The sequence below is a fragment of the Syngnathus leptorhynchus genome, chromosome 5 (genome assembly GCF_054491065.1).
Source record: "Syngnathus leptorhynchus isolate UIUO chromosome 5, UIUO_Slep, whole genome shotgun sequence".
Taxonomy (NCBI): Eukaryota; Metazoa; Chordata; class Actinopteri; order Syngnathiformes; family Syngnathidae; genus Syngnathus; species Syngnathus leptorhynchus.
In genome coordinates, this window is record NC_141199.1 from 17984360 (window position 1) to 17995467 (window position 11108).

Below are 11108 nucleotides of genomic sequence, written 5' to 3' on the forward strand. Positions count from 1 at the left end.
CAAATGAAGGCCGCTCCAATCGTTCCCCCTGATGAACAAACAAACAAGCCTTTCCCGAGTTTCCAGGTCAAAGCTCGGAGAGACGTCGCCTTCAAACCAAAAAGTCCTCTACAGTACATAACATAACAAACATACAGTACGTTCAAGGCCCCCCTTTCAAGTGGAGAAAGAGATGCCTCCATGTTCCGACCACAGGAGGAAGCAAAATGGCCGCCTCTCAAATAATGTTAGCAAACAACGGCCTAGCGTCTCTTTTCGGAACGAGTGTTTCTCAAAACTCAACAAACCCGAGAGCTTATCCCTGAACTGAAGCTAACAGTAGCAGCTGAGGCAAACATTGGCAGCTCACCACTGAAATCAAAGTCCACCATTTTGTTGGCAAACAATTTCCCGCCTCTGATCGGGGGGGTGGGGGCTCCCGGTGTAGCGTAGTAGTCGAGTTCCCAACCCGGGGGGGGTTACAGTCCACTCGAGTCACTCACCATGGCCGGACGGACGTTTCTATGTTGTATGATCATCGTATGCCTTCTGTGCGGCGTGGCCGTGGGGGGCAGCCTCAGGTGAGCTAACACGCTAATGCTAAAGCCAGTGGTGGGCGCTTAAGTTTAGTCAAGTATTGTAAAAGTCCAATTCAATATCATGAGATCAATCAAATCTAAATCCACGTACATAAATGCAAACAACTTTTGACAAATGGATCAAAGCTTGGTAGTCATTCCCCCCCCCAAAAAAAAGAAAAAGCAGAGGCGCAAATGCACTGCCTGCCACTGGGCTAACACTTGACATCAACAACCACCTCGCTAATCTGCCTGTGCACTCTTTGCAGAAAAAAACTTTCCAGGTAAGTTTTTGGGGCTTTCAGGTGGTGGCGATGGCGGCGCAAATTGAAATGGTGATTTTCCCTCTGCAGATTTCCCAAACGAATCTTACAAAAGATCGGGTGAGTGACCCCACAGCAAAGTAATATTGCCAAAAACATTTCAAGGCCACACAGGAAGGTGACGGCTTCGTGACCAACAGTTTTTTGGTTTGTCATGCTAACGGGCTCACTTTGCTTTCAGGGTGATTAAGAAGTCGAAGCCCGCGCCGCCGCCGCCGCCGCCGCCGCCGCCGCCGCCGCCGCCACCACCACCGCCACCACCACCGCCACCAAGGTGCACTTGTTTGCAAATGTGTTTTATTTCGAGTTTGAAGAGGGTTTAAAAGTCCACATGTAGTCAGATCACAGAGGCTAGATAGCTTGTTCATACAACATGTGGCATCACAAAAAATGCACCTGTGTTTGTGTATCCATTTTTTTACAATGTAGCGTTCTTTTCAGCATTCAACTGGAGCCATCATTGGTAGACGTTCCGAGGTAGGTTGTCCATCAGGACGCTCTCCTGAAAACATTCCAAAGCCAAAGCCAATGTGAATGTGGTGAGCCCCAGCTCGTGCATGGGAAAGGTCATTCATTCATTCATTCATTCATTCATTCATTTCTGGATGAGGTCAAACGAAAAGCAAGTCAAATATCAACAATAGTTTTTGAATATTGCCGATGGGAATGCTTCAGATTCCTACGGTGTATAATCAAATATCGCTTTGATCAAATAAATTGAGAAATAAAAGTGCATATTGTTAAGTACATATAAACCAAATGAATGCAATATAAGGTGGATTCATCTTTCTGTGCTAGTTTTCTTTTATTGACAGTAAAAGATTGATATCTCATTTCAAAAGTGAGTAACTGTGATGTTTTTGAACAAAATGTTTACAATCATTGAACTAAGAATAAATGCAATTCCATTTGTAGTAAGTTTGGGAAGAGGTTAAACATGTCAAATGTATAACATGTCTTGTTTAAAAACAATCAACTAACCGATGATGTCATGTTTATTGATTTTGAGGCAAATATGAAAGTGGAGTGTCGCTCATGAAAATGCTTCAATTCATCACTTGAGGTTCACTCTGGTGGCTCCGGACCTGCTGAGGACCGACAGCCCGGAGAACATCTACCTGCAGGCGGAAAGCATCGACAGCCCCGTGGAGGTGGCCGTCACCGTGACCGACTTCACCAAGACCAACATGCTCTTCGCGGACACCGTCACGCTGGATCGGAGCAACGGCTTCCACGCCCTCAAGTCTGTCCAGGTTGTTGCAAATTCAAAGGCCCGATGCACGATGAAGCTCCGCGCCGAGGCAATTGACGGCTCATCTCGTCCGGCTTCAGATTCCCTCCGATCCGTTGAATCGCGACGAGACAAAGAACAAGTACGTGATAGTCAAGGTGAAATTCGGAGACCACCACGTGGAGGAGCGGACCGTCATGGTGTCCTTCCACTCGGGTTACATCTTCATCCAGACGGACAAGCCCATCTACAACCCCGGAGACGAGGGTACGGCGACTTTGCACGCAGAATCCCAGTCGGATTGCAATTGATCGATCGTCCTGCGCAGAAGACTGAAAATGGATTTTTTTTCCGCTTTCTTTCTTTCTTTCTTGATTTACTTGTCTATTTATTGATTTACTAGTCGATTGATTTACTAGTTGATTCTATTTATTTTGGAATTCTTTTTTTGTTTGTCGAATTAGTTTTGAGGATCCGTTTGTTTGCGTTTGCTCCTTCCTCAGTGCGCCTGCGGGCGTTTGTGTCGTCGCTCTCCTTCAAGGCTTCCGACAGCTCTCTGACCGTCGACATCCAGGTGGGCAAAAAATTCGGCCCGCAGACTAGGTTTGATTTGTGCGCTTGTGCGTGACAGAACCCAGAAGGAGTGGTGCTCAAGCAGGTCCTGAGGACCAAGGCTTCTTCCGGCGTCTTTGCCGACTCTTTCTACCTCACGGAAATGGCCAAGTAAGTGGTTTGAAATTGCTTCAAGACTCCACAAGAGAAGCGTCACGGCTTGAAATGTCTCCGCAGTGAGGGCACGTGGAAGGTGATTGCCAAGTTTGACCACTGGCAGCAGAACACCTTCACCTCCCACTTTGAGGTGAAGAAATACGGTACGTACGCCTTTTCCTCTGGGCCGTTTTTGGTCCTGCTTTTTGACGGGCGCCTTCCGCCGCAGCGCTGCCTGCCTTCAACGTGACCTTGGTGCCGAGCAAGTCCTTTCTGACTCTGGATGACAACGAGCTGGAGGTGGAGGTCTGGGCCAGGTACACGCAAATATCAACGTCAGCGAGAAATGCGGCGCTCCGTGCAAAGTCTATTCTCTCAATCTGGTCTCAGGTACATGTACGGGGAGCCGGTTCAAGGGACGGCCTACGTGTCGTTCGGCCTGAACGTCAACAAGGAGATGAGAAGGTTGCCTTCGGTCAAGCAGGTGTCCAATGTGAGTGGCTCGGGTCCAGGCCGACGGGGTAGAAAAGGGCCTCCGGCTCAGGTTCTCCTTCCATCTCCGTTCCGTCTAGCTGGAGGGCGGCGTGGTCAAGCTGAGCGTGGACGAGCTGAAGGCGGCCTACCCCGATGTGGGGACTTTGGCGGGGAACTCCGTCTACGTCAAAGCGTCTGTTCTCACCGAGACGGGTAAGGACGCCGCCGGTTTCAGAGAAACCAAGAAGTGACGACGAGTTTCGGTCAGCTCGAGGTTTTTTTGGAGACCGGATCGCAAGATCGAGATGTTCAGCCTTTAACATTTGCCAAAGCGCTTTGCATTGATGGACTTGAGTTTTGGCCACGCGCAGGCAGTGACCTGGTGGAAGCTGAGAAGACGGGCATCAAGATTGTGGACTCTCCTTACGTCCTGACCTTTAAAGACACGGTCAAATACTTCAAACCGGGACTGCCCTTTGACTTCACCGTAAGTTTGTCCTGGCGTTCATGGGTCCAGAACCTCGGCGTGAAAATGCGCACCCGTCTTCAGATCCAAGTGAGCCACCACGACGGTTCGCCGGCCCGCAACGTCCCGGTGAAAGTGAACCTCCTGCAGGATCCCGTGATGGTCAGCTCGGGCACGGCCAGGCTCACCGCCAACATGCCCGAAAGTCACAGCCAAGCCCTGGTGGTAAGAACTTTGCCACCTGCTTCACAGCGGCAGCTTGCTTTTGCCCTCAGACCGAGCGCCTGACGCTTGCCTTTGCGCCTTCAGGCCCAAACCCAGCAGGCCGACCTCGGGGCCCAGGGGCAGGCCAAAGCCCAAATGCTCCTGTCGGCCTACGCCACTTTCTCCCCGCACAGCCCCAACTACTTGTACATCTCCAGCAGCGGCAAGGCGGCGTCTCCGGGCGACACGCTGGCTCTCACCTTCACCGTCCAAACGGCCGAACAGAACGTCCGGCAACACGTCAAGCACATCAGCTACCTGGTCCGAGTCCAACCTTCCTCTTGCTCTTCATTTCTTTTCTGATTTGCAATTTTTGTGGACCGGCCAGGTGATGAACAAAGGCCGGTTGGTGGAAGCTCAGCGAGTGGACGTGAGCGGTCAGCTGGTGACCAGCGCGCGAGTGGCGGTGACGGCCGACTTGATGCCGTCCTTCCGCGTGGTGGCCTTCTACAGCCTGCCTACCCAGGAGGTGGTGGCCGACTCCATCTGGGTGGACGTGACCTCCTCCTGCCTCCCAGATGTAAGCGGGCGCCTTCCAATTGGGCTCTTTACAGCAAAGAAAGAAGACATTCAAAGACTTTTTGCCGTCGCCAGCTGAGCGTGGGCCCGGTCGGCGTCGGGCCGCCGTACTACACGCCGGGCAAGAACTTGCGGCTGCGGCTCCGAGGCCCGGCGGGGGCCGGCGTCAGCCTGCTGGCCGTGGACAACTCTGTGTTTCTGCTCAAGAAGGAGCGACTGACGCAGAGCAAGGTCGGCTCGCCTCGGGTCGGCTCGGCTCGGGCCTCGCCGAATCAAGTCACCCATCTGCAGCTTTTGCCGCCCAGGTGTGGGAGACGGTGGAGCGAGGCGACGTGGGCTGCACCCGCGGGGGAGGCGGCGACGCCAAGAGGCTCTTTGGGGACGCCGGCCTGCTCTACGCATCCAGCACCGGATTCAGAACCGACAGCAGGAAAGGTGAGGGCTCACGGCCGGGCTAACGGTCAAGGCTAACTACGTCAACTGGCCTCTCTCCCCAGACTTGCGCTGCCCCGTCAGCACCAGGAGGAGGCGCTCTGCTCAACTTTTGCAGAGGAAAGTTCAGCTGGGTGCGTTTGCCCGTGTGCTCTTTCTCCATCCACAGTGCCAATGTGTTGTTTGTTTTTCTCTTCTCAGAGAGTCACTACAAGGAGAAGCTGTCGCATCGCTGCTGCAACGACGGCCTTCGGGCCGTGCGCATGCCGTACTCGTGCACGCGGCGCTCCCTCTACATCACCGAGGGCTGGGAGTGCATCCGGGCCTTCCGCTTCTGCTGCGCCAGCTACCGAGGCGAAGCGCTGGACGCGGAGATGCCCAGCACGAGGATGCCCAGCACGAGGCCGCCGCCCACCACCACCCCCCCGCCGCCGCCCACCACCACCCCGCGACCCGTCCCCACTCGCATCCACCTGGGCAGAGATATTTTTGGTAAATGGTCATTAGCCGTGTCACGATTGTCATTTCTTCTTCTTCTTCCTGAACTGACTTACTCTGGCAGATTGGGGAGGAAGGCGCACGGTGGACGTTGTCGCCTACAGCGACACCCACAAGACCTTGGCGCCCAGGTTTTACGCCAGGGGACCCGCCATCGCCAAGGAGCCCCGAGTCCTCAGCGAACACGAGCGAGCGGACGGCTTTGAGGAGGGAGACGACGAGTACCTGGAGGAAGAGGAGGAGGAGGAGGAGGAGGAGGACGCGTACCTGGAGGAGCGGGACGTGTACCTGCGCTTTCGCTTCTACGAGTCGTGGCTGTGGACCGAGGTCCGGCTGCCCGATCAGGCCGACGCCGACGGGTGAGAGAGAGGAGGCCAAAGCCCCCCGATGGCGGCAAAGCAAACGTGAGCCTTTGCTTGCTTGCGTGCGTGCCATTCAGGTTGGCGTCGGCCGAGCTGAGCCAGCCTCTGCCCGACAGCATCACCGAGTGGGGCGTCCTGGCCGTCAGCTCCTCGCCAAACACCGGTAACCGCGGGGCTTCCCTTCGATGCTGTCGTGGATTTGGGCTATTGGGTGGTGTTAATTCACAACTTTTTGGTTTTGATTTCCCACCGTTGTTTCCTGTAAATGTGGCAATTATGATCAGGAATCAATTTGAAATTCAAGTCTGTCCCGAAAGTTGACGTCAACATTTCAAAGTGATCTTTCTGCTCCTTACTGAATGATTTCCGCTTCATTTGTCTGCGGGCCGCCAGGTTTCTGCGTGGCCGAGCCGTACAACGTCAAAGCGTGGAAGCGCTTCTTCGTGGACTTGAAGCTTCCGTACTCGGTGGCCAGGAACGAGCAGGTGGAAATTAAAGCCGTCATCCACAACTACGGAGACGACGAGCTGCACGTAGGTCTCGGCGCCGTCTGGAAGGAAGGAAAAGCTTTGGCCGCTGACCCTCGCCCCTCCCCGCCCCTCCCCCCGCAGGTGCGGGTGGTGCTGATGAAGACAGAAGGCATGTGCAGCGTGGCCTTCCGTGAGCGCCACACTCAGGAAGTCACGCTGGCGGCGGGCACGTCCAAGGCGGTGGCCTACACCCTCATGCCCCTGGCGGTGGGGCGCCTCCCCATCGAGGTGATGGCGGTGGCCCGGGACTCCATGGGCGGAGACCGCGTGCAGAAACTCCTGCGGGTGGTGGTGAGCCAGCCGCTTAGCCGCAAATGGTTTGGGGTTTCTTTTTTTTCTCCACAATGACTCCAATTCATGGAGGTCAACCTCATCCTCCCAAATTGTTTTCCGAAATGTCCGAGAATTCTTCGTTTGTTTGATAGCATTTGCAATCTGTTGCGTTCCAATTGGTTCCCAAATGTTCACCCGAACAGATGGACGGCGTCCAAAAGACCAAAGTCTGGAGTGCCGTCTTGAACCCGGCGGCCCAAGGAGGTGTGGCCCTTTCGCTCACCTGCGACAATTTGTGAATGGTGTTGAAAAGGACAGCCTTTTGGGATTTTTCGCACAGGTAAGCAGAGCGTCCGGGTGGGCAAGGTGCAACTGGAGGGCGTGGTGCCCAACTCCACGCCAGAAACCTTCGTCAACGTCCGAGGTCAGGCGGCGCCGGGCAAAAGGAAGGGGGGCCAAATGCGGCCGGCCACGTGACGTCCGGAGCCTCTCCCTCCTCCCGCAGGGAACGTGTTGGCCGACAGCATCGACAACTCCATCGCCGACGACTCGCTGGAGTCTCTGATCCGCATGCCGGGCGGCTGCGTGGAGCAGAACCTGGCCACCATCACGCTGCCGCTCATCGCCACCGTCTACCTGGAGAAGACGGACGACTGGCAGGCGGTGGGGGTGGAGCGTAAAGCGGACGCCCTCAAATACATCAGGAGAGGTCCGCGGGGGGGCGGGGCTTCAGCTCAGACAGACGACCCCAACTGTCATCATCTTTCTTCTCGGTGTTGCCTTCAGGCTACAAGAACCAGCTGGTCTACAAGAAGAGCGAAGGCTCTTACCCCCCCTACAGGAGGGAGGGCGCGAGCACCTGGTAGAGGGCGGCCGCGCGTGCGTGCGTGCACGCGTCCTAAGGGGCAAATTCAAAGCACGTCCTTGTGCGGCGCGCAGGATCACGGCGTACGTGGTGAAGGTCTTCTCCATGGCCTACTCGGTCATCGACGTGGACCCGCAGCAAGTGTGCGACCCGCTGGGCTTCCTGGTGCGCAACAAGCTCCCCGACGGACGTTTTGTGGAGGACAACCCCGTCTACAGTCCCACCATGACCGTAAGATGCGCCAGCTAGGCTCGGAATCCAGGCTGGCGGCGTGACCCGGCCTTTTTTGTTTTAGGGCGGCTTGCGTGGCGACGACCCCGAGATCACCCTGACGGCCTTTGTCCTCATCGCCTTGGCTGAGGCCAAGCAGACGGGAATCCAATGCAGCCAGCAAAGTCTGCTGGAGGTGGGTGACGTTGGCTCACTAGCTCAAAGAGAGCAAGCGAGCGAGCCGCTCTGAGCCGGCCGGCCGCCGCTCTGAGCCGGCCGGCCGCCGCTCTGAGCCGGCCGGCCGCCGCTCTGAGCCGGCCGGCCGCCGCTCTGAGCCGGCCGGCCGCCGCTCTGAGCCGGCCGGCCGCCGCTTGTCCCCCTACAGGAGGCCATCGTCGGCGCAGGGGCGTTCCTGAGGAAGGCGCTGGCAACGTCAGGCCGGCGGCCGTACACGGTGGCCATCGCTTCCTACGCGCTGGCCTCGGCGGGAAGAGACCCCGCCGCCGAGCACACCGTCGTCACGCAGCAGCTCCTCGCGGCGTCTCCCGACGGTTGGAAAGCTCGTTGATGCTCATTTTGCAGTATTACAAAGCTAGAAGAGCTTTAGCCACTGCTACCTCTTACCCCGGCCGGATTGGCTTAGTTTGTGATTGTTGTCCCCAAAAAGTCCCCCGGGGTCAAGTGCCTGATTTGCCCGCCTGCAGGCAGCCACTGGCCAGACGCTCACAATCATCTGTTCTCGCTGGAGGCGAGCGGTTACGCCTTGCTGGCCTTGGTCAAGATGGCTCGCATGGCGGAGGCCGCCAAAGTTTTCCAGTGGATCAACGGCCAGCGCAAGCTGGGCGGAGGCTACGGTTCCACTCAGGTAAGGCTTACGTCCGTTTTTGTCAGTCAAACTATTTCTTTCCAACTACTCTTTCTTCTCTTTGACGTCAGGCCACCATGGTAGTGCTGCAGGCGCTCTCCGAGTACCTGATGAAGTCTCGTGTCGCCGGAGACCTCACCCTGAACGTGGACGTCAAGATGACGGGCCGACGAGACGTGCGGTACCACTTCGACGCCAGGACCGCCTACGCCGCCCACTCGTCACGGGTGACAAACACACGCAGGATAGGACAGGATGGGAGAGGATAGGATAGGATAGGATCGGATCGGATAGTATAGTATAGTATAGTATAGTATAGTATAGTATAGCATAGCATAGCATAGCATAGCATAGCATAGCATAGTCCTGGCTGGGCGGGACTGAACAGGAGCGCACAGGTGCTCTAGTGCTAAGGTCTTTCTTTCTTTCTTTCTTTCTTTCTCTCTTTCTTTCTTTCTTTCTTTCCACAGCTTCCGGCTAATCTGGACCTGACGGTGGAGGCCACGGGCAACGGGCAGGGGATAGTGGAGGTAAGAGGTGGCCGTCGCCGACGATGCCCAGGCGGCTGGCGCCGACGCGTCTGTCAACTTGTGACTCCAGGTGGTGACATACTACAACCAGCTGCATGAGGTGGACCAAAAGACACCTTGCCAAAACTTTGAGCTCAGTGTCCACCTTGAGGAATCCAGCGGTGAGCGGCTCCTCAAATGTTGCCCTGTGACGGTCCCGCGCGTTAGCATGCTTACATCAAACCATTCTTTTTTCTAACTGCTACAGAAAAGCCCCCAGCAGATGTAGAGAAGTCCTACGTGATGACCATCAAAGTCAGGTGAGAGGTCGGAAGGTTCCGGCACCTCGGGAGAACCAAACACGCCAACGCCGTGATGAAACAACTCCTGATAACGTGATCGAATCCGTCGGCCCGGGCGCAGGGCGTTAGGGTCCGGCGACCTCAGGATGGTGGTGCTGGACGTTAGCCTGCCCACGGGCTTCACCCCCGAAAATTCGGACCTGGAGACGGTACACCTCTTTTTTTTTTTCTTAAAGAGCGCTAGCATTATTGCTGCTACTGCTGTGGCTCACGCCAAACTGCCTTCAGCTGTCCAATTCGGTGGACCGCTACATCAACAACTTCAAGATGGTGGACAAGCTCAGCGACAGGGGCTCCCTCTTCATCCACCTCTTCAAGGTACGCGCCCCAATCGGAAGCGGGCGCTCCGACCCGGTCCGCTTGGCGCCGCCGGGCTCACTTCTTCTGGGCTCAGGTGTCCCACAAGGAACCGGAAATCCTGAGCTTCAGACTCCAGCAGAACTTCAAAGTGGGCCTCCTGCAGCCCTCCTCTGTCGCCGTGTACGAGTACTACAACCCCGGTATTGTTCAGCTGCCGCGCGCAGCCCGTATTCTCCCTTCAAATTGAAGCGATCCTTACAATGATTGTCATTTTGTCCCCCCCAATATTTCTGGGCGTTAGACCAGCGCTGCACTAAACCCTACGAGCCCCCTCGGGACCAGGAGCATCTGACGCACATCTGCAAGGACAACGTCTGCCGCTGCACGCAGGGTAAAGTCCAGGCCCGCTCGCAAAGCCAGACGGCCCGGGACGGCCCGGCACACGGACCCGCTAAGCCGTTTTGCCGACTGCTCTCCGCAGGCGACTGCTGCGTGGCCAAAAGAGACGAGCAGCGCTTTGGTGCCGGCGAGAGGGAGGCCTTCGCCTGCAAGTCGCTGCACCACGGTACCTCGGTCCTTGCCGTCAAATCCCGATGGTAGCGTCTCCCCAGATCACAAGGCAGCTTTTCCCCTTGTTTGCCCTCAGTTTTCCTGGTCAAGGTTTTGAGCGTCCAACAGAGCTACTACGACAAGTACGAGCTGGAGATAGTACGGGTCATCAAACTGGGTGAGTAGGAGGGAGCGGCGGGGGGGCAGGAGGAACACCACTTAGCGGGTGCGCTTGCAGGCGTGGAGGCGGGAGTGAAGGCCGGTCAGAGCAGGACCTTTGTGTCCCACGCCGGCTGCAGGGACGGCTTGGCCCTGGAGGTGAGCTCCCAATACCTGCTGATGGGACCCAAGGAGGAGCGTTGGTACGTGGACGCCGACAACGACAGGTAAGTCCTCCTGTCCGCCGGCGCGTGCGTGTTGTCGGAAAAGCCAACCTTTGTGCGTGGCCAGCTTGGTGTACACGTTGGGGGCGGGCACGTGGCTGGAGCGCTGGCCGTCGCCAGACGACTGCGCCGGCCAAACGCTGCGGGACAAATGCGCCGACCTGGACGCCGCCGCCGCCGAGCTGTCGCTCAACGCTTGTCGCTTGTGAGACGCCGGTCGCCGTCGACGGGACTTTGTCTTTGTTTTGTGCAAATGAGCTACAATAAAAGCCTCCGTCGAGAAACATCCTGGCTTGCCTATGAAAAGTCCACACAGCCCGACTCCGAGTGTTAAATTGGAGGCGGCGGCGGCGGCCCCGGTCATTTCATGTTTTTTCAGAAAAGATGCACATAGTCAGTCACCAGACAGTTTTTTGCTTCCCACTTTA

The 11108-nt window shown here is 56.4% G+C and overlaps 1 protein-coding gene across 3 annotated transcripts; it reads left to right on the top strand.

Moving 5' to 3' along the window:
- Window positions 1–452: 452 nt before the first annotated feature.
- c3b.1 (complement component c3b, tandem duplicate 1) lies at window positions 453–10966 on the top strand. 3 transcript variants are annotated; one of them, XM_085911983.1, is made up of 45 exons: window positions 453–560; window positions 827–841; window positions 911–940; window positions 1062–1154; window positions 1322–1357; window positions 1944–2133; window positions 2213–2378; window positions 2615–2685; window positions 2743–2834; window positions 2901–2983; window positions 3049–3136; window positions 3210–3312; window positions 3392–3506; window positions 3665–3780; window positions 3844–3984; window positions 4069–4284; window positions 4352–4543; window positions 4618–4773; window positions 4848–4977; window positions 5040–5108; window positions 5176–5466; window positions 5537–5831; window positions 5912–5997; window positions 6228–6367; window positions 6446–6655; window positions 6841–6901; window positions 6978–7061; window positions 7143–7346; window positions 7424–7499; window positions 7577–7733; window positions 7798–7908; window positions 8098–8263; window positions 8417–8577; window positions 8649–8804; window positions 9048–9107; window positions 9178–9268; window positions 9355–9406; window positions 9510–9597; window positions 9677–9766; window positions 9843–9948; window positions 10050–10139; window positions 10230–10313; window positions 10395–10475; window positions 10536–10683; window positions 10748–10966. In XM_085911983.1, exons 1-45 carry the CDS (start codon window positions 484–486, stop codon window positions 10887–10889), a joined length of 5409 nt encoding a protein of 1802 aa, XP_085768109.1. In that variant the 5' UTR covers window positions 453–483; the 3' UTR covers window positions 10890–10966. The 3 variants fall into 3 exon arrangements, with proteins under 3 accessions (XP_085768109.1, XP_085768107.1, XP_085768108.1); XM_085911981.1 differs by having other exon boundaries at window positions 6228–6655; XM_085911982.1 differs by having other exon boundaries at window positions 1062–1140; window positions 1320–1357; window positions 6228–6655.
- Window positions 10967–11108: the final 142 nt, after the last annotated feature.

Excerpts from the sequence above, each read along its gene's own strand:
- c3b.1 (XM_085911981.1), top strand. The coding sequence starts at position 484 with ATGGCCGGACGGACGTTTCTATGTTGTATGATCATCGTATGCCTTCTG. Across the intron at positions 2,379-2,614 it reads CTACAACCCCGGAGACGAGG|TGCGCCTGCGGGCGTTTGTG; the intron begins GTACGGCGACTT and ends CTCCTTCCTCAG. Across the intron at positions 7,734-7,797 it reads TCTACAGTCCCACCATGACC|GGCGGCTTGCGTGGCGACGA; the intron begins GTAAGATGCGCC and ends TTTTTGTTTTAG.